The 22,495-nt window shown below is 37.7% G+C and overlaps 1 protein-coding gene and 1 pseudogene across 1 annotated transcript in view; one reads left to right on the top strand and one right to left on the bottom strand.

Moving 5' to 3' along the window:
• The window catches only part of PIK3CA (phosphatidylinositol-4,5-bisphosphate 3-kinase catalytic subunit alpha), a 98,339-nt gene that overhangs the window by 64,650 nt on the left and 11,194 nt on the right, over nucleotides 1-22,495 (top strand). Inside the window, exons 7-14 of the mRNA XM_053572854.1 lie at nucleotides 10,805-10,910; nucleotides 12,066-12,218; nucleotides 12,318-12,452; nucleotides 18,736-18,860; nucleotides 19,688-19,769; nucleotides 20,075-20,239; nucleotides 20,470-20,573; nucleotides 21,810-21,981. Coding sequence (XP_053428829.1) covers nucleotides 10,805-10,910; nucleotides 12,066-12,218; nucleotides 12,318-12,452; nucleotides 18,736-18,860; nucleotides 19,688-19,769; nucleotides 20,075-20,239; nucleotides 20,470-20,573; nucleotides 21,810-21,981 — 1,042 coding nt within the window. The remainder of the gene's footprint in view (nucleotides 1-10,804; nucleotides 10,911-12,065; nucleotides 12,219-12,317; nucleotides 12,453-18,735; nucleotides 18,861-19,687; nucleotides 19,770-20,074; nucleotides 20,240-20,469; nucleotides 20,574-21,809; nucleotides 21,982-22,495) is intronic.
• On the bottom strand, nucleotides 2,373-2,477 carry LOC128573264 (uncharacterized; annotated as a pseudogene).

A 22,495-nucleotide genomic window follows, 5' to 3' on the forward strand; every position in this document is an offset into this window, starting at 1 on the left:
AGCCACTCTTCTAGAGCCTTCAAAGGTAAAGTTCAAAGAGAGAGTAGCCTCCTCTACCAGTAGAAAGAGAGGTAGCTCCTCAGCCTGCCTGAACCTTCAGGGCCAGAAAGCATATTGTTCAGGGTAGAAGTTATGTTCTGGTAACAAACAACCCCAGGATTTTTTTAATTTTTGCTAAAACAAAAGTTTATTTCCTACTCATACTATATGTCTGTCACAGGTTAGGTGGGATTATTGTGATAGGAAAAGAAAAAGTATTTGAGGAAATAATGGCTAGAATTTTTCTGAATTTGGTAAAAACTATAAACTCTCCAATCTAAGGAGTTCAGCAAGCCCTAAGCAAAGACCCCCAAATATTAATAATGTTGGATAGATTTGTCCTTCTTCTAAGTACCAAAAGTCATCTAGCTTTATAAAAATATAAGGTGAATTTTTTTAATAATATGTGATTAAAATATTGACATTTTAGTAAATTATAGTAGTATTTAGAAAGGGCTATAATTGGTTATCTACAAGAATTCTCTGGTCGAAAAGGTAAAATCTTTATGATAAAAGATTCAAACAATTTTTTCAACTTTATATATAAAAACAAAAAAATCAGAGATACATGAATATGAAGTTATTAGAAAGGTAAAAAAAGTAGATTTTTTTTTAATTCTTACTGACATTGTTTCTAATTTGTGCTTTCCATATGTTAGATAAATTAGATCAGCGGTTCTCAACCTGTGAGTCATGACCCACAGGAACTGTATGAAAAGGCCACAGCATTAGGAAGGTTGAGAAACACTGAATTAGATACTTTATGATTTCTTCATGAATATTACCAGTTATCTCCCCAAATCAGAATCAATTTGAACTGTATACCATACCTTATAAAACCACTTCCTAAAAATACTTAATTTTAAGGGTATAAGTCTGTGTGTTGGAGGATGGGTAGACTTGAGAGGAAATATGATTTATTCTGTCTGATAGCACAGTGCTGAACTAGATTCATAGGGCGTCTCTCTGTTAGTGTGTAGAACACTTCTTATTTATGAGCAGTTTCTAAAGATACAGAAGTAGTAAGTCTTAGGTACATTTAAATAGATGTCTATCTTTGGTTTTTCTTAAATTACTGTACACTTAACCAAATCCCACAGGATTTCTTCTCCCTGTATTTCTATAATAATACTATTGCCAGGTGTGGTGGTGCTTCCTATAGTGCCAGCTACTCGGGAGGGTGAAGCAAGAAGATTGCTTGAGCCTGGGTGTTTGGGGCTGTAGTGTCCCAGGATGGCAACCTATGAATAGCCACTGTACCCCAAGCTGGACAAGATCACAAGACTCCATCTCTAAAATAATAGTAGCAACACCCAGCAGCAACATTTCTTTGTTTTACCTTTAATTTTCTTGCAAAATTCCCATTTATTTCTATAAATGATCACATTTAAAAAAAAAATCTAACTATTGTTACACTGTTTTTTAAAAAAACATAAAACTATTCAACACTTAAGTCCACATGTGTAAATTACACTGCTGGGAAATCAAGCAGGTTGGACAGGGGAGGAGGAGGTGGGTCAATTCATACCTAATGGGTACAATGCACCCTGTCTGAGTGATGAGCACTCTTATAAATTTGATTCACATTCTACAAAAATGATTTATGTAACCAAAATGTTTGTATGCCCATATTGTTCTGAAAGAAAATTAAATCAAATTCTAATAATCCCACAACACAAAACTTCATTGTATATATCTATTCACAAATATGTCCACCAAGTGTAGACATAATTTCACAGGTAGCATGCATTAAATTGAAGGAAATTGTCATAAAACTTGGAATAATTTTTTATCCTAAAACTTTTTTTTTTTATTAAATCATAGCTGTGTACATTGATAAGATCATGGGGCATCATTCACTAGCTTCATAGATTTACCAAGTTTCACGTATACCCTTGTAAGATGCACCGTGGGTATAATCCCACCAATCCGCTTCCCTCCGTCTACCCACCTCCCCTCTCCCTCCCCTCCCTTTCCGCCTTCCCCCTATTCCTAGGTTATAACTGGGTTATAGCTTTCATGTGAAAACCCTAAATTAGTTTCATAGTAGGGCTGAGTACATTGGGTACTTTTTCTTCCATTCTTGAGATACTTTACTAAGAAGAATATGTTCCAGCTCCATCCATGTAAACATGAAAGAGGTAAAGTCTCCATCTTTCTTTAAGGCTGCATAGTATTCCATGGTATACATATACCACAATTTATTAATCCATTCGTGGATCGATGGGCACTTGGGCTTTTTCCATGACTTAGCAATTATGAATAGGGCTGCAATAAACATTCTGGTACAAATATCTTTGTTATGATGTGCTTTTTGGTCTTCTGGGTATATGCCCAGTAGAGGGATTACAGGATTGAATGGCAGATCTATTTTTAATTAGCAATAATCGCGCCTTGGATAAACCTCATTGGCTACGATACTGCCAGTGCGCAAAGCTGGCAGATCTATTTTTAGATCTCTAAGTGTTCTCTATATCTCTTTCCAAAAGGAATGTATTAATTTGCATTCCCACCAGCAGTGCAAAAGTGTTCCCTTTTCTCCACATCCGCACCAACATCTCTGGTCGTGGGATTTTGTGATATAGGCTAGTCTCACTGGACTTAGATGATATTTCAAAGTAGTTTTGATTTGCATTTCGCTGATGATTAAAGATGATGAGCATGTTTTCATATGTCTGAAGGCCACACGCCTGTCTTCAGAGAAGTTTCTCTTCAAGTCCCTTGCCCAGCCTGCGATGGGATCCCTTGTTCTTTTCTTGCTACTGTGTTTCAGTTCTCTGTGGATTCTGGTTATCAGACTTTTGTCGGAGACACAACCTGCAAATATCTTCTCCCATTCCGAGGGCTGTTTGCTTGCTTTACTTACTGTATTCTTGGCTGTGCAGAAGCTTTTTAGTTTGATCAAGTCCCAGTAGTGTATTTTTGAAGCTGCTTCAATTGCCTGGGGGATCCTCCTCATAAAATACTCACCCAGACCTATTTCTTCAAGTGTTTTGCCTGCACTCTCCTCTAGTATTTTTATAGTTTCATGTCTTAAGTTTAAATCTTTCATCCAGTGAGAGTCTATCTTAGGTAATGGTGAAAGGTGTGGGTCCAGTTTCAGTCTTCTGCAGGTTGCCAGCCAGTTCACCCAGCACCATTTGTTAAATAGGGAATCTTTTCCCCACTGAATGTTTTTAATTGGCTTGTCAAAGATCAAATAACGGTAAGTAGCTGGATTCATCTCTTGGTTCTCTATTCTGTTCCAGACATCTACATCTCTGTTTTTGTGCCAATACCATGCTGTTTTGATCACTATCGATTTGTAGTATAGTCTGAGGTCCGGTAGCGTAATTACTCCTGCTTTGTTTTTATTTCTGAGTAATGTCTTGGCTATTCAAGGTTTTTTCTGATTCCATAGAAAATGAAGTATTGTTTTTTCAAGATCTTTAAAGTATGACAGTGAAGCTTTAATAGGGATTGCGTTGAAATTATATATTGCTTTGGGTAGTATGCACATTTTAACAATGTTGATTCTTCCCAGCCATGAGCATGTTGTGTTTTTCCATTTGTTAACATTTTCAGCTATTTCTTTTCTTAGAGTTTCATAGTTCTATTTATAGAGATCTTTCACATCTTGTTAGATAAATTCCCAAATATTTCATCTTCTTTAGCACTACTGTGAATGGGATAGAGTCCTTAACTGTTTTTTCTACTTGACTATTGTTCATATATATAAAGGCTACCGATTTATGAATATTGATTTTGTAACCTGAGACGCTGCTGTATTCCTTGATCACTTGTAAGAGTTTTGTAGTAGAGTCCCTAGTGTTTTCCAGATATACAATCATATCATTTGCGAAGAACGAAAGTTTGATCTCTTCTGACCCTATATGGATACCCTTGATCGCCTTTTCTTCCCTAATGGCGGTGACTGAAACTTCCATTGCAATGTTAAAAAGCAATGGAGAAAATGGGCAGACTTGTCTGGTTCCTGATCTCAGTGGAAATGATTCCAATTTAACTCCATTCAATATGATACTGGCTGTGGGTTTGCTCTAGATGGTGTCTATCAGTTTAAGAAATGTCCCTTCTAGACCAATTTTCTTAAGTGTTCTGATCATGAAGGGATGCTGGATATTATCAAAAGCTTTTTCTGCATTGATTGAGAGAATCATATGGTCTTTGTTTTTTAATTTGTTTATCTGCTGAATTACATTTATACATTTACATATATTGAACCAGCCTTGAGACCATGGGATGAAACCGACTTTATCGTGATATATAATTTGTTTGATGTGTTGCTGGATTCTGTTTGTTAGGATCTTGTTGAATATTTTTGCATCTATATCCATTAGTGATATTGGTCTATAATTTTCTTTTCTTGTTGGGTGTTTTCCTGATTTGGGAATCAGGGTGATGTTTGCTTCATAGAACGTGTTGGGTAGTCTTCCTTCTTTTTCTACCTTTTGGAACAGGTTGAGTAATATAGGTACTAATTCCTCTTTAAAGGTTTGCTAGAATTCTGATAGGAAGCCATCTGGTCCCGGGCTTTTCTTTTGGGGGAGATTTTGTATGGTTGATGCTATTTCCGAACTTGATATGGGCCTGTTCAACATTTCCACTTGATTCTGGGTAAGTCTTGGAAGGTGACGTGCTTCCAAGTATCGGTCAGTTTCCTTTAGATTTTCATATTTCTGAGAATAAAGTTTCTTGTAATATTCCTTAAGGATTTTTTGAATTTCTGAGGAGTCTGTTGTTATTTCGTCTTTGTCATTTCTGATTGATGAGATTAGAGATTTTACTCTTTTTTCCTGATTAGGTTGGCGAAAGGTTTATCTATTTTATTGGCCTTTTCAAAAAACCAACTTTTTGCTTTATTAATCTGTTGTATAATCCTTTTGTTTTCAATTTCATTTAATTCTGCTCTAATTTTGGTTATTTCTTTTCTTCTACTGGGTTTGGGGTTGGAATGTTCTTCCTTTTCCAGTTGCTTGAGATGTCCCATTAAGTTGTTAACTTCCTCTCTTTCCGTTCTCTTGAGGAAGGGTTGCAGTGCTATAAATTTCCCTCTTAGGACAGCCTTTGCGGTGTCCCAGAGGTTCTAATAGTTCGTGTCTTCATTGTTGTTTTGTTCCAAAAAATTGGCGATTTCTTTCTTAATCTCATCTCTGACGCAACTGTCATTCAGCATAAGGTTATTTAACTTCCATATTTTTGTATGAGTATGCCGATTCCTGTTGTTACTCAGCTCAAGTTTTATTCCATGATGGTCCGAGAAGATGCATGGAATAATTTCTATTCCTTTAAATTTACTGAGGTTAGACTTGTGACCTAAGATGTGATCGATTTTGGAGTAAGTTCCGTGGGCTGATGAGAAGCATGTGTATTCAGTTTTGTTGGGATGAAATGTTCTGTAGATGTCTGCTAAATCCAAATGTTGGATGGTTAGGTTTAAATCTAAAATTTCTTTCCTCAGCTTCGTGTTGGAGGTTCGAACCAACACTGCCAGAGGAGTGTTGAAGTCTCCGAGTATTATGGAGCTGGAGGAAATCAAGTTGCTCACATCTGTTAGAGTTTCTCTTATAAATTGAGGTTCATTCTGGTTGGGTGCATAGATATTAATAATTGAAATCTCATCATATTAAGTATTACCCTTAACAAATATGAAGTGACCATTCTTGTCCTTCCTTACTTTTGTTGGTTTAAAGCCTATTGTATCTGCAAATAAAATTGCAACACCTGCTTGTTTCTGATTACCATTTGCCTGAAGTATGATGACCAACCTTTCACCCTGAGTCTGTATTTGTCTTTTAAGTTAAGACATGACTCATGTATGCACAAAATGTCTGGCCTGAGTTTTTGTATCCGGTCAGCTGACCTGTGCCTCTTTAGAGGACAGTTTAAGCCGTTCACATTAATGGAGAATATTGATAGGTCTGGTGAAATTTTGGGTATTGAGTTTTTCAAAAGTCCAGTGAACATTTTTAATCCTTTTGCAAGTGTGGAAATTGGAGTTTGATCCGAATTTTCTGAGTGAGTTTACTTTTATGGTATAGGATTGGGTTGGTCATTATGGAGGATAGGTCTGAGAATATCCTGAAGAGCTGGTTTGGTAATGGCAAATTTCTTTAGCATATGAATGACGTTAAAGTATTTAATTTCTCCATCATAAATGAAACTCAGTTTAGCTGGATACAAGATCCGGGGTTGAAAGTTATTTTGCTTTAGGGGTTAAAAGTCAATGACCATCCTCTTCTGGCTTGAAAAGTTTCAGCAGAGGGATCTGCAGTCATTCTAATATTCTTCCCTTTGAAGGTAATGGTTTTCTTTGTCCTGGCAGCTTTGAGAATTTTCTCCTTCATATTAACTTTAGTGAAGTTAATTATGATATGCCTGGGGGATGTCTTATTGGGGTTGAGTCATGCTGGGGTTCTGAAGCTGTCTGCTATCTGAATTTCAGAATCTCTAGGCATGTCTGGAAAATTTTCTGTCATAATTTCATGCAGAAGGGCCTCTGTACCCAGCGAGGCCGCTTCATCTGTTTCAGGAACTCCAATGATTCGGATATTGCCCTTCTTCGAATTATCCTAGAGCTCTTTTAGAGAACTATCCGTTTTTGCTCTCCATTTCTCTTCCTCTTTGAGAGTTTGGGAGCATTCAAAGCCTTTATCTTCAGTGTCAGAAATCCTTTCTTCTGCTTGCTCCATTCTGTTGCTGAGGGATTCTACTGTATTTTTCATATCTTTGAGGGTTGCAAATTCTTGCTTCAGTGTGTCTAAGTCTTCGGTGGTTTTGTCTTTAAATTCATTAAATTCTTGAGACAACTTTTGAATTCCTCCTCGAATTCCTAATTCCACTTTATTAATCTTGTCTGCAATCCAAATTCTGAATTCGATTTCTGACATCTCAGCCATTTGTTTATGAATGGGATCTTCAATTACATCTGCCATATCTTTCCTTGGGGGGGTTGATCTATTCTGGTTATTCATGTTACCATAGTTTTTCCGCTGATTCTGCCCCATGGTTGTTTTACTCCCTTTGATTTTTTCCCTGGGGCTTTGTCGAGGGCCTGTACAGTGTTATGGCCTGAGAAACTCGGGCCGTGTCTGGTGTGTTGGGGCTAAGTGGTTCTGTCTTGTTTTCAGCTGGTTTCTGTTCCACCCTAGTGAAACAGATACTCTGGATTGAAGTCTCAGCTGTGGAGAAATATCAGCATTAAGTCACCCCACCCCCCATAGGCAAACAATTGGAAAAGGAAAATGAAACCTTCGTACCACCGTGCACCCAGGGCACCACCTGATTTGTCCTTAGGCAATTAGTTCAGTTCAAAAGGTCCAAATTAATTGTCTCAATCTGCACCTGTCTCAGGTGAGACAGTTTAAGAGGTCTCTGGGAACTGGATCACAGGGGTCTGGGGACTACTCTGGTGTGGCTTGTTCCAGTGCTGCATGGAGTCAGGAGGAGGCACCCAGCCAATAGATCAGTCTGGGAAGGTTGATGCTTCCTTCCCCACCTTGCACCACTGTCACACCCAGTCACTGATAGCCCTGCAGTTGGCTGACCCAGTTTCCTATAGTGAACCGATACTCCAGGAGTTTGCACCTGCTTGAATCACAAGGAAGTCTGCCAGGCTGCTGCGCTCTGCCTCTCTCTAGCAGGAGGAGGTGAGGCCTGACAACCTCGGGCGCTTGATGAAGGTTGGGGGCTTTTCACTCAGGTCCAGTCTCGCCCCTGATTAATGTTACTGACAGAACAGAACGCAACAACTTTGCGGTTCTCCTGCAGAAGAGAAGCTGAATTGAGTTCCAAAAGACTTGTCTTTGCTCTTGTATTGTCTATAGGCTGATGCTCCCCTGAGGGTCAGGTGCATATAAGGCTCAGTAAAGTGGACCTGTGGGTCAGCCCCGCCCTGGGAGTTTCCCCGGTTTGTAAGTTGGTGTTGCCTCAGGCAAATCCTATACTCACAGTCTCTGGTTGCCCAGGGAGACAGGGGGTGTGGCTTCAGAATATTCAGTAGTGAGCCATATTGCTACCAAAAGAGGGCTGTTGTTTTATGCCTCAGGGAACCGCTGCTCCGGTGCAGCTCCCTGCCAGCCAACTGTCCTCTCTCTGCTCCCGTGCCCCAGAGTCTGCACTGACCGGCTACAGCCCCTGCACTGTCCATGCCCCTCAAGCAATCGCCCAATAGTCTGGTCTCCTGGGGGACAGGCTTCCAGATCTCAGAGCAAGAGCAGAGGGGAGCGCTGGGAGCCCAGGGTTGCAGGCAGAGAACACACACAGTTCCACACAGTTTTATGCCTGCCTGTATTGTCACCAAAAGACGGCTGCCACACTGTGCCTCAGGGAACCACTGCTCCAGTGCAGCTCTCTCTCAGCCAACTGTCCTCTCCTCGCTCCAGTGCTCCAGAGCTAGCACCCACCGGCTGCAGCCCAGGCACTGTCCACCCCTCCCATCCCCCCCCAGAAACCACCCAAGAATCTGGACTCCTGGGGAACAGGCCTCCAGACCTTGGAGCGAGAGCAGAGGGGAGTGCTGGGAGCCCAGGGTTGCGGGCAGAGAACACACACAGTTTTACACAGTTTTATGCCTGGCCGTATTGTCTCCAAAAGACGGCTGTCTCACTGTGCCTCAGGGAACCGCCGCTCCGGTGCGGTCCCCTCTCAGCCAACTGTCCTCCTCACTCCCATGCCCCGGAGCCGGCGCCAACCAGCTGCAATCCAGGCACCGTCCACACCCCTCGAGAAATCACCCAAGACTCTGAACTCCTGGGGGACTGGCCTCCAGACCTCAGTGTGAGTGGAGGGGAGCACTGGGAGCTCAGAATTCCAGGTAGAGACTATATACAGTTTTATGCCTGGCAGGAGGACGCCGTGGCACCTTAGTAGGGGAGGTAGATCCAGTTTTTAGAGGGTCTCTCTCGTGGAGTGTAGTGGGAGGACCTTTGAACTCTGCCCGATTGTTTGTGGGCCACTCCAAGCCGTTCTCATGGGGGAGGGGACTCCCGTCCGCTTGGTGATGGATTTTGTACCTTTTGTTTGTATCCTTGTGGTCGCAGTTCGCCACAGCAGGGTTGATGTGCATTCTTCAACCTTCTCTCTTAGTGCAGCTCAAATCCACCAGGTTACTTGCTAAGTTTTTGTCCTTTAACTCTCCTTCTGGACGGGAGCCTCTGTAGAAAGCTGGCTTCAGTCAGCCATCTTGTCTCCTCCCCATATCCTAAAACTTTTTATGACAACTTTTTATCTTTCCTTACTATGAATGATAAGTTTTATTACCACTTAATTGTTCTAAACTTCAGATACTTTATATAGCCTTCATTTTATTTACCTATTGATTTATTTAAATTCACAAGCTATTCTGAATAAAGCTATATTACATATAAAAATAATTAAATATACAGTAGAACCTCTGTAAGTTGACCACCCAAGGGATCAACACGTGGAGGTGGTCAACATAAGAAACTAGGCCTACTGTACTGATACGTACGTGTGGTGCGTGTTCAGTCTATGAAAATCAGGTCAACTTAAGGAGATGGTCAATATAGGGAGGTGGTCAACTATGGGGTTCTACTATAATTATAATCATAATACGAAATTTCATTTTCTTTGGTTTCCCTTTCTTTTTGACATTTTTTTTTTTTTTTTGAGACAGAGTCTCACTGTGTTGCCCCTGGTAGAGTGCCATTGTGTCACAGCTGACAGCAGCCTCAAACTCTTGGGCTTAAGTGATTCTCTTGCCTCAACCTCCCAAGTAGCTGGGACTACAGGCACCCGCCACAATGCCTGGGTATTTTTTTATTGTAGTTTTCGTTGTTGTTTTTTATAGCAAGCCTGGGCTGGGTTTGAACCCCCCAGCCCTGGTGTATGTGGCCGGCGCCCTAACCACTGAGTTAGGAGTGCCAAGCCATTCTTTTTGACATTTTATAAGTAAAATTATATTTTGCTTTTTAGTGAAGCACATAGTATACATGCATAAAAGAATACAAATTCTAAGTGTATAGTTAAGTGAATTGTCACAAAGTAAATGCCCATGGTAACCACTACACTGGTCCAGAAATAGACCCTCTCTTGTCCACTCTGAATGGTTAAACTTCTCTTCCAGAAAGAATGTAACTATTATCCTGACTAATTTTGCGTGTTTTTGAATTTTATTTGAAAGAGTGGGTATTCTTTTGTGTCAGTTCTTTACTGAATACTATACTTACAAGATTTCATCTATTTTGTAAATAACTTGCTATGTAATATTCCATTATATGAATGTACCACAATATATCTATGTTACTGTGGAACATTTTATTGTTTGAGATTTGAAGTATTGCAAATAATTCTGCTGATAACAGATGCACAAACATTTCTATGAGTTTCTTCTTGTAAATGGACCTGCGTCATAGGATATATATAAGTTTACTTTCAGTAGATGATGCTTTCCAAATTGGTTATAACAAATTGTAGCCCTACTCTCAGTGTATGAAATTTCCTGCTACAACATAACTTTACCACCGCCTTGGCATCACTAGTCTTTACAGTTTTAGCCATTCTCATGTATGGTGATACCTCCATGAGATTTTTATTTGCATTTTCTGTATTACAAATAATAACGACTACTTTTTCACATTTATTGGTCATTTGGATATGATCTTATAAAGTGCCCATTCTGTTCAGTCTCTTGCCTGGTTCTCAGTTAGCTTATCTTTTTCTTGATGATTTATGAGATTCCTTTATATACTATGAACAAAAACCTTTTTATGTGGTAAATTATTTTTTTCTTTAAACTTTTTCACAGATGGAGTGAATGGCTGAATTATGATATATACATTCCTGATCTTCCTCGTGCTGCTCGACTCTGCCTTTCCATTTGTTCTGTTAAAGGCCGCAAGGGTGCTAAAGAGGTAAAATATTTCAGAAGGATCCGTTATGTTTATCTCCAAAACTCATGCTAATTGTACTGCTGATTGAATTCTTTCACTAAATGGACATAATTTTTTCTTTATTTAAGAAAACACTAATAGATCAAAGCTATCTTAAAATTTTTAATAAATATATTACAGAAGAATACCTTGAGAGAGCTTCAGGAATTTATTTTTCATAAGTATGTTTTGCTTTCCAATTGATAAAATTTTTTAAACATGCAAAGTTACTATATAATAGTGACTGCATACAATAATGTCATGCTTGCTTTGGTTCACATTTCTAATTAATAATTAAAGAAAATACATATAATTCCAAATGAGAAAAAGGAGAGAAAGTGCTTAAATTTCTTTTTTTTTTTTTTTTTTTTTATAGAGACAGAGTCTCACTTCACTGCCCTCGGTAGAGTGCCGTGGCATCTCATGGCTCACAGCAACCTCCAGCTCTTGGTGTTACGTGATTCTCTTGGTGTTACGTGATTCTCTTGCCTCAGCCTCCCGAGCAGCTGGGACTACAGGCGCCCACCACAATGCCTGGCTATTTTTTTGTTGCAGTTTGGCCGGGGCTGGGTTTGAATCCGCCACCCTCAGTATATGGGGCCCGCGCCCTACTTACTGAGCCACAGGCGCCGCCCAAAAGTGCTTAAATTTTGAAAAATCAATTTCTTTTTTTGTAGCTCTCACATTCCTATTGATATAGAGACAATTGTCAAATTAACCTGTTTGCCGGCCAGGATAGTGGTTTGCAACTATGATCCCAGCACTTTGGGAGGAAGAAGCAGCAGGATTGCTTAAGGCCAGGAGTTTGAGACCAGTCTGGGCAACGTAAACAGACCCCACCTCTACATAAAAATCTTGAAAAATTAGCTAGGCATAGTGGCCTATACCTGTAGTACCAGCTACTCGGAAGGCTAGGGCAAGAGGATCATTTGAGCCCCGTAATTCAAGGTTGCAGTGAGCTATGATCATGCCCCTGAACTCCAGCTTGGGCAACAGAGTGAGACCCATCTCTAAAAAAAATAAAGACCCCTCTCTTCCCCAGAGTGAGACATCTCCTTTCTGGGGAAGAGAGGTGTTTTGATATGTATTTTATAATTAAATCCATATGGGAATGAATATTTTCCTTTGTTTTTTAAGGAACATTGTCCATTGGCCTGGGGAAATATAAACTTGTTTGATTATACAGACACTTTGGTATCTGGAAAAATGGCTTTGAATCTTTGGCCAGTACCTCATGGATTAGAAGATTTGCTGAACCCAATTGGTGTTACTGGATCAAATCCAAATAAGGTAAATTTTTGTTATCATAAATTATATATTTTTTCTTTTTTTATGACAGTCAAGCAACACACATACATGTAGTAAAATAACTTTTCTTCCATGTCTTAGGAAACACCATGCTTAGAGTTGGAGTTTGACTGGTTCAGCAGTGTGGTTAAGTTTCCAGATATGTCAGTAATTGAAGAGCACGCGAACTGGTCCGTGTCCCGAGAAGCAGGATTTAGTTATTCCCATGCAGGACTGGTAAGACAAATCACTCAGTTTATTAACTACTAGTCATAGTCTGTGGATTTGGGTACATACTCTTTGTATGAAAAGGGTTCAATGTATTTTATTTAAACTGCCATAGATATTTTGAGCTCTAGGATAATAGTGTAATGAAATAAAATTCTCAATATGCTAATATTTTTACTGTATCTGTGCTTCTTCAGAGCTTTCACCTGCCTTCATTTAACAGATATTTATCGAATGCTGACTGTATATAAAGTACAGGTATAGACTCTGGTAATAAAGTCGTGACAGACTTCCACTGAGTATATATGTCTGATGGAGAAAATAGACATTAAACAGATAAAAGTAGAAATGTAAGATTACAGTTGACCCTTGAACAACACAAATTTGAAATGCATAGGTCCACTTAAACACACATTTTTTTCAATAAATGTATTGGAAAAATTCTTGGGGATTTGCGACAATTTGAAAAAAAATCACAAACTGTGTATTCTGAAGATATAAAAAAAAATTAAGGAAAACTTAGGTATATCATGAACGAATAAAATATATGTAACAACTCTTATTTATCATTACTATCATGTAACACATAAGAACCTCTGTAAAGTTGACCACTCAAATGATGATAACAAACTGGTCAGTATATGGAGGTGGTCACCATAAAGAGCTAGGCCTGTTGTACTGATAGGTTTGTGGTGCTTTTCCAGTCTACGAAATTTAGGTTGTTAAGAAGGCAGTCAGTGGGCAGCGCCTGTGGCTCAGGGAGTAGGGCACTGGCCCAATATACCAAGGGTAGCATGTTCAAACCCGGCCACGGCCAAACTGCAACAAAAAATAGCGGGCATTGTGGCGGGCGCCTATAGTCCCAGCTACTCCGGAGGCTGAGGCAAGAGAATCGCCTAAGCCCAAGAGCCGGAGGTTGCTGTGAGCTGTGATGCTATGGCACTCTACCAAGGGCAACAAAATGAGGAGAAAAAAAAAAGAAGTCCGTCAGTGTAGTGAGGTGGTTAACTATAGAGGTTCTACTGTATATATAAAACCATTATAAAAACTTCAAATTTATCAAAACTTACACATGCAAACACTTATAAACTGCATGGCACCATTTGCGGTTGAGAAAAATGTAAACCTATGTAATGATGCAGTATTAAACCACAACTGCATAAAATTATCTGTAGTAAATACTATACAACTGTAATAATTTCATAGCCACCTTCTATAGCTATTGCGGTGAGCTCAAGTGTTGCAAGTATCTGCTTAAAATGCTGTGGGATGCTAGTTATCTTCTTATGAACAGTTCGCCTTCGGTAAATTGTATATTGCAGTGAAAAGTGATCTCACAGTTCTTATGTATTTTTGTTTGTTTGTTTATTGTTGAGGATTCATTGAGGGTACAAGGAACCATTGCATTATTAGGTAAAGTCCTTCTTACAATTGTGTCTTGCCCCCAAAAGGTGTGGCACACACCAAGACCCCACCCCCCTCCCTCTCTCTGCTCTTCCTTTTCCCCACCCCTCCCTCCTCCTCTCTCTCCCTGCTCTCCCCTTCCCCCACCCCCACCGTGTCATGTTTAGTGCAATATGTAAACCTTGAATAACACCATGGAACCCACATGAAGTGCAACTAGTGATGCTGGAAATGCTCTCAAGAAGCAGAGAAAGTCATGATATTACAAGATCAATGCCATAGATTGAGTCTACACACTTTTCACACAGATGATTCATCTCAAAAACACATAACAGATACAGGATCAATAAATATACTACTATAAATTTATTTTCTTTATGATTTTCTTAACATTTTCTTTGCTCTGGCTTACTCTATTGTAAAAATATAGTATTTAATACATGTAACATAGAAAATAAGTGTTAACTGAGTGCTAGTAACTAAGTTTTGGGGGAGTCACAAGTTAAACGTTGATCTTCATCTGTGAGGAGTTGATACCCCTAACACTTGTATTGTTCCAGGGTCAACTATAAAAATTATGATAAGTGCCATAAAGGAAAAAGCAATGGTGTTCTAAGAATAAATAACAGGATTGAGAGGACAGGTTTGGTGAACATTTGAATGCAGAAAAGACCTCTGACATAGTAATAGGTAGAGAGAGACTGAAGTACTGGCATACCTCTGAGATATTTCAGGTTTGGGTCCAGACCACTGCAATAAAGAGTCACACAAACTTTTTGGCTTCCCAGTGCATGTAAAGTTACGTTTACACCACACCATAGTCTGTTAAGTGTGCAGTAGCATTGGTGCATACCTTAATTTAAAAATACTTTTTTGCTAAAAAATGCTAAATGCTCTTCTGAGCCTTCAGTATATCGTGATCTTTTTTTTGGAAGCAGGTCTTAACTCAGTGTGGTTGATTGGTGGCTGATCAGGTCTGTAGTTGCTGAAGGTTGGGGTGGCTGCAGCAGCTTCTTAAAATAAAACAACAGTGGACTCTGCCCCATCAGGTGACTCAAACTTTCATGAAAGATTTTTCTGTAGCACACAATACTGTTTGATAGCATTTGACTCACAGTAGTACTTCTTTCAAAACTTGAGTCTATCCCAGCTGCTACAGCCACCGGCTGTATTAACCCGTAATGAAAGAGGGAGCCTGTTCTTTGAAGCGTTTAGGCCAAGCATTGACTTCTTTTCTCCAGCTATGGAAGTCTGAGATGCCATCTTCTTCCAATAGAAGGCTGTTATCTACATCAAAAATCTGTTACTCTATCTCTACAAAAATAATTTTTAAGTTAGCCAGGGTAGTGGTACTCACCTGTAGTCTTAGCTACTCAGGAGACTAAGGAGGGAAGATAGCTTGAGCCCAGGGGTTTAATGCTTCACTGAGCTATGGTCATGCCACTGTACTCCAACCTAGGTGACAGAACAAGACCCTGTCTCTTAAAAAAAAAAAAAACATGAAAAAATCTATTGCTTAGTGTAGTCACCACCAAATGATCTTTCAGGTAACTTGCTGCAGCTTCTACATCAGCACTTGCTGCTTCACCTTGCACTTTTATGTTACGAAAGCAGCTGCTTTCCTTAAACCTCATGAACTGGGCTGGGCTCCTGTAATCCTGGCACTCTGGGAAGTTGAGACCAGTGGATCGCTTGAGCTGACAAGTTTGAGACCAGCCTGAGCAGGAGCGAGGCCCTGACTCTGAAAATAGCCAGGTGTTGTGGTGAGCACCTGTGGTCCTGGCTGCTAGGGAGAGTGAGGCAGGATAATCACACTGGCCCAGGAGTTTGAGGTTGCTGTGAGCTGTGATGCCATGACACTCTACCAAGGGCTACAGAGTGATACTCTGTCTCAGAAAAAACAAAACAAAATAAAAAAAAACTTCATGAACCAACTTCTGTAGCTTCGCGCTTCTTAGCTTTCCTTCTCTCAGCCTTCATAAAATTGAACAGATTTAGGGCCTTGCTCTGGATTAGATTTTGGCTTAAGGTATTGTTGTGGTTAATTTGATCTTCTACCCAGACCATTTAAAAAACTCTCTGTATAAGCAGTAAGGTTGATTTGCTTTCTTATTATTTGTGTATTTATTGGAGTAGCACTTTTAATTTCCTTCAAGAATTTTTCCTTTGCACTCACTACTTGGATAACTGTTTGCATAAGAGGGCTAGCTTTGCAGCTATTTTGGCTTCCAGCATGTCTTCTTCACTAAGCTTAATCATTTCTAGCTTTTCATTACAAGTACAACTTTTCCTTTCTCTTGAACACTTAGAGGCCATCATAGGCTTATTACTGGCCTAATTTCAATATGTTTGTGTCTTAGGGATAAAGGAGGCTCAAGAGCAGGGGGAGAGGTGGAGAACAGCCGTTGGTGGAGCAGTCAGAACACACATCATTTATTAAGTTCTCTGTCGTACATGGGTGTGGTTCACAGCACTTCAAAACAATTATAATAGTAACATTAAAGATCACCATAACAGATACAAGAACAATTAAAAAACATTGAAATACTATGGGAATTACCAAAACATGACTAAGTAAGTGAGCACTGTCACTGTTGGGAAGATTGTTCCAGTGGAGTCACTCTACCCAGGGTTCCCACAGACCCTCAATTTGTAAAATCTCCATTAAAGCAAAGCACGATAGAAATAAGAAATGCCTATATAAATGTGATGTTAGTTGAGCTTGGAAGCAGAGGAAGTAGCAGGTCTTCACCATGTTAGTCCAGGTTCCCAGGAAAAGAATGTGTAGAAAGTGGATTTGAAATACTGATCTAGTTGTCTAACCTTGGCAAAAACTTTAGAACCACAATGAGACTGTGTTCAAGGATTAACTCGCCCTAATTTTTCAAGTGAAAAGGTATCAGTGCCACGAGAAGATATTTTGATTCATTAGTATCTCTTTCTCCCAGTTTCCAAATTTACCACTTTTCCCTTGGCCTGGTTGTAGGTTATAGATGGAATAGCTAATGAATATTGAGCCAAGAAGCCCTGAAATATGCCTGTCCCAGTAGCAGTAATAGCAGCACCACGTGGCAGCCTGGAATACTGTACTTAGGAACTTTATTAATTTACAGCTGCAATCTCAGGAAGAAGTTTACCAGTTCTTTTTGTAAATTGAATAATATCTTTCCTGCATATATAATTGTAAATATATGAGTTTCTGTTTTGAGCAGTTTTAACACTTTGTAAGGTTTGATATTTCATGACTGTATTCTTAAGAGAATTTTCTTTTCTCCAAAGAAAAAAGAAAAATTGCTTACTTTTATAATAGAATAAAACCTACTCTATCTTTTAGATGTTACAGTGATGATTTATTTCACTACTGCATCATCATCCTAGGCTACACTATCCTTCACATTAATTTGGTCTTTTTTAGCATAGCTGAAAATAATTAATGAATACTTATAAAATAATTCCAAGGATGATGAAATAATAAAATATTTACAGTACAGAAAAACTAAGATCCCATAATGATTTGCAAACATTTCCAATTGATGCAAACCTTCAAATTTTATGTGCTTTAAACTTGACCTTCTGTTTCTCTTCTCCTTCTTCTACTGTGCCTTAGGCTTACTGTTTTTCTTTCTGTCCCACCAAACTCATTTTTTTCCTGAGGGCACTTGCAGTAGTCTTTCCCTGATCTTGTTGTAATTCCTTCTCAACATTTGAATCACACAAATTAAACATTATGTTCTGAAAGACGATTTCCAAATACTCAGTCTAAAATAGGATATAACTCTCTGTTATATCATCCGGGGTACTTACAGCAACTGTTTAACATTTTTTTTATTTGTTTATTTGATCACACTGAAATGGAGGCTTTATTAGTAGGGGGGTCTTTTAGCGTTTTGTAACCTCAATAGTAAGAAGGACAAAGCACACAGTACGTATTTAATAAATACCTCTTGAACAAGTATATGCCAGTAATATTTCTTCATACTCTTGAATAAACAAACAATCTGTAAATGTATAAAAACCAAGTATCTTCGATGTCTATGTTCATTTTTAGCTATTAGGGATATGCGTAATCCATTCTAAAGGTGTACTTTTTTACATAATACATTAATATGCATTTATAATTATTCATTGTACAGTTAGTATATTTATATCTAAAGGGAATAAATATATTATTTAGAACTATACAAAGTTATATTATTTTCTTTTTAGTTTCCTAACATTCAATATACAGTGTTTCAATGGGAGTGTTTCTTCCCCTTTTTCCCTTAATTGTTACTTTTTAAATTTGAAAGCTTTAGCAGTTATTATAAGGATGTGTTACCACAAGGGACATGGAAGTGTTTACTTTTTTAAAAGTTGTTATCTATTTATTTGTTTAGTGAGGGCAGTCACACTATGTTGCCCAGGCTGGCTTCAAACTCCTGGGCTCAAGCAACCCTCCTGCCTCAGCTGGGACTACAGGTGTGTGCTAGCACACCTGGCTTTTATTATTTCACTGTTTCTTTTTCTCTTATATCAGAAACATTAACAAATTATATAATAGTATACTGAGATAGGATCTTATCAGGAAGAGAATTAAGTAAGTTGTTCACTACTATCCTATAGTATCCAACTGGTCTTCTCCCTACCTAGCTTTGGCAGTTATTCTAACTGTGGATGGTGATAATAGTAAAAAAGTAAAGTATTGGATTTCTTCCACATACGGTGTGTCTGACGTTGCTTCTTTCTTATCCCTGAAAATAAAATCATGCAGTGAGAATAAATTTTAGAACAATTAATAAACAATGTAAAGTTTACTAACAATTAACTTTTTTGGTGGACGACTCATGAATCTGGGGTGGGTGTGGGGAGAATAAAGCAAAGAAAACTACATGAGATATTTATTTTACAGAGTAACAGACTAGCTAGAGACAATGAATTAAGAGAAAATGACAAAGAACAGCTCCGGGCAATCTGTACACGAGATCCTCTATCTGAAATTACTGAGCAAGAGAAAGACTTTCTGTGGAGCCACAGGTAAGCGTTAAGATGGCAATTTTCTGGTTTATTTTTTCTTATATTGCAGGCAAAAGAACTGACTTTGGCTGATCTTGCTATATATTTTGCCAATCAAAGAAGGCACAATTTATATGATTTTTAAATTATAAATATTGCCTTTTGTAAAACTATAGATATAAATCTATATTTCTAGAAAATTATGCTGCATTGGTACTTATTTTGCTCATTGAAGGCTTTTTTATTTTAAATTTCTGATATGACTTTTCTTAGGATTTTTAAAAGTAAAACTCATTAAAAACCCCATAGTTTTAGGCCATTTTTTTTGTGATTTAGTAGATATTATAATTTTCCATTTTACTTTTTTCTTACACTTCCTCAAAGTAATAGCATAATGCCTTATTTTTTACTTAAGAAGAAATTATCCTGCTATTCAAAAGTGACACTGGGATGTGAAAACAAATTAGTCATTGTACATTCCTATAGAAAGTCCATTAAAATGTAAATTTTATCCAGTGACCACAATACATGTGACTCTGTGGTTCATGTTGCATAAGTAGGTGAAAAATATGAACTGTAACATCTGTTTGTAATTTTTCTTAGTTATCAATTGAACTTAAGTATTTGCCCTCCCTGTGGATTTTCCTTTTGTCGTCTTTGCTGTTATAACTGTATATATGAACGCACATACACAACTATGGGGTTAAACACATTTGATTTTAAAAATGGCTAGTAATGGTAAGTAGTTTGGAAATTCTTAAAGATTGCATAATTGAAAAATTAGACATCTAAGCCTTTGAGTAACACATAAGAAAGTTTTTTTATTTTGTTTTATCTTTTCCACACAGACACTATTGTGTAACTATCCCTGAAATTCTGCCCAAATTGCTTCTGTCCGTTAAATGGAATTCTAGAGACGAAGTAGCCCAGGTAAATGCATGTTTGGGATTACTGAGTAACTATTGCACAGAATTGGTATGTCTCAAACTGTTTTCTCTCAGAAAGTCTACATAAATATAAGAGATGAAATATACTATGTTTTGAATTCATAGTAATGGTAATATAGTGGGATTAAGTACCATTCACATCATTTCCGCTGATAAGTGAATTACAACTTTTAATTTATTTTAAGAGTATTTTAAGGGTATCTTTTATCTAAACTAACAATGTTTTAAAGAGTTCATCACAGCTTTCTTTACTTTTTAAATATAATTTATTGTCTTTCTCATACACAGATGTATTGCTTGGTAAAAGATTGGCCTCCAATCAAACCTGAACAGGCTATGGAGCTTCTGGACTGTAATTACCCAGATCCTATGGTTCGAGGGTTTGCTGTGCGATGCTTGGAAAAGTATTTAACAGATGATAAACTTTCTCAGTACTTAATTCAGCTAGTACAGGTAAAATAATATAAATAGTAAATGATTTTTAATCAAAATAATGATTAATTCTAAATCTATGCAACTTCTAAAACATTCTGCATTAACTAGTTTTATGCTGTTGTTTAAAAAATCTTTTTTTTTTATTTTTTTACCAGTAGTATTTATTTTCTTTCTGAAAAATTTTCTTTAGCCATGCAGAAACTGACCCTGATTTATTTGGGTTTTTGTTTGTCTTTTTAATCACCTAGGTCCTAAAATATGAACAATATTTAGATAATCTGCTTGTGAGATTTTTACTCAAGAAAGCATTGACTAATCAAAGGATTGGGCACTTTTTCTTTTGGCATTTAAAGTAAGTCATTATTTCCCCATTAAATTTTTCATATATCATTTGCTTTCTTAATAGATGTATAAATGTGTATTACTTACGTACTTTTGTTTTATTTAGTTGGAAGAGTTTTCCATACTGAAAATACTTTGTACCAGGGATAAGCGTCTCCTTTTTCTTTTTGAAATTAAATAAGCAACAAAATTCAAAACTGAATTTTATATATGAATGAGAACTAAAATATTTTAAAGATTTTTATTCTACTTTCAGTGAAGTAAAATTTGCTATATCCAGATTGGTATTATTTTAGGTTTCATTACATATGTGGATGAAAATATCCCAAAATATGGGAAAAAACTAACCTTGAAATTCAGAACAATGATGTCAAAATCCCATGGTTCTTAGTATGAAAAAAGCTAATTCAGAGTAAAAAATATTTTGAAAAATGTGATATATCTAGTACTCAAAGTTAGAGGTTGTAAGCTATATATCTTTTTATAAATTTGAAATAGATTTGTGTCTAATACGATTTCTTTAATGTTAAAATATATAATTGAACCTAGAGGCTAGGTTGAAAATAAATTAAATTTGGAAAAGGTATAGAAAAGTGTAGATAATATGTTCCAGAAGAGTCAAATAGTACTCACTGAGCTTTCTGCTCCCTTCCTATTCATTTTATTTTGTGCCCAATTTTCCTTTTTTCATGTTTTTATATCTTATCTTGAGATTCCTTGATGAAAAATAGTTAAAACTAAAAACTGGTTTGTTATTTTTTAAGTTTACATGTTCAGCAACTACCTGAAATTCATGATTGTTTTGCTTCTAAATGATAGGTTTGGGCCAGGCATGGTGTCTCACACCTGTAATCGTAGCACTCTGGGAGGCTGAAGCAGGCGGATTGCCTGAGCTCATGAGTTTGAGACCAGCCTGAGCTAGAGAGAGACCCCCAACTCTAAAAATAGCCAGGCATTGTGTCAGGCACCTGTAATCCCAGCTACTCGGGATGCTGAGGCAAGAGAATCACTTGAGTCTGAAGTTGCTGTGAGCTGTGACACTACGGCACTCTACCAGGAATGACAAAGTGAGACTGTGCCTCAAAAAAAAAAAAAAAGATAGGTTTGAATTATTTTATTGGCAGTATGATTATAGTACTTAACAATTTACAAAATGGGTTTTTAAATTTTCTTGATAAAGATTATATGTGTACTTATTTAAGACCATATGTGTATTTTTTTTTTTAATCTTGCGCTATTATTTTAGATCTGAGATGCACAACAAAACGGTCAGTCAGAGGTTTGGTCTGCTGTTGGAGTCCTACTGCCGTGCATGTGGGATGTATTTGAAGCACCTCAATAGGCAAGTGGAGGCAATGGAAAAGCTCATTAACTTAACTGACATTCTCAAACAGGAAAAGAAGGATGAGACACAAAAGGTATGTGACTCCTGTTTGTGAAACTCCTTAGTGTGTGCATGGCAGTAGGGCGAGATTGTTTAGAAGCCCGTGTACATACAGGTCATGGTCCTTGAACTCAAGAACATTAGGATTTAGGTCCTTTTTCCACTGCCTCTTAGCTGTGTAAAGTTAGACACTTAATTTAGGCTCTTAAAACTCACTTTTCTCATCTGTAAAATGGGAATAATACCTTCTTCATAGGGTTGTTGTGAGAATAATATTACATGCAAAGCACCTATCACAGTTCTTAGAACATGGAAGGTATCCAACAGATGTTAGTTGGATACCTTTACTTTCCCATCCTTTCTCTTTTATATAGCTTTAAATGTTTAAAATGATTTTTCCCCTGTTTTGTCATTTATTTCCTCTTAGCAGTGGCCATGAAAATGAGTGGAAAAGAAATTAGTTTTAACATATCTAAGTTTAAAATCAACTTAAAGTCAGGCAGTAAATATATCACATACTTTAGTCATCTGCAGTCTAGATTGGTGTA

This window comes from Nycticebus coucang, chromosome 20 (assembly GCF_027406575.1).
Source record: "Nycticebus coucang isolate mNycCou1 chromosome 20, mNycCou1.pri, whole genome shotgun sequence".
Lineage (NCBI taxonomy): Eukaryota > Metazoa > Chordata > Mammalia > Primates > Lorisidae > Nycticebus > Nycticebus coucang.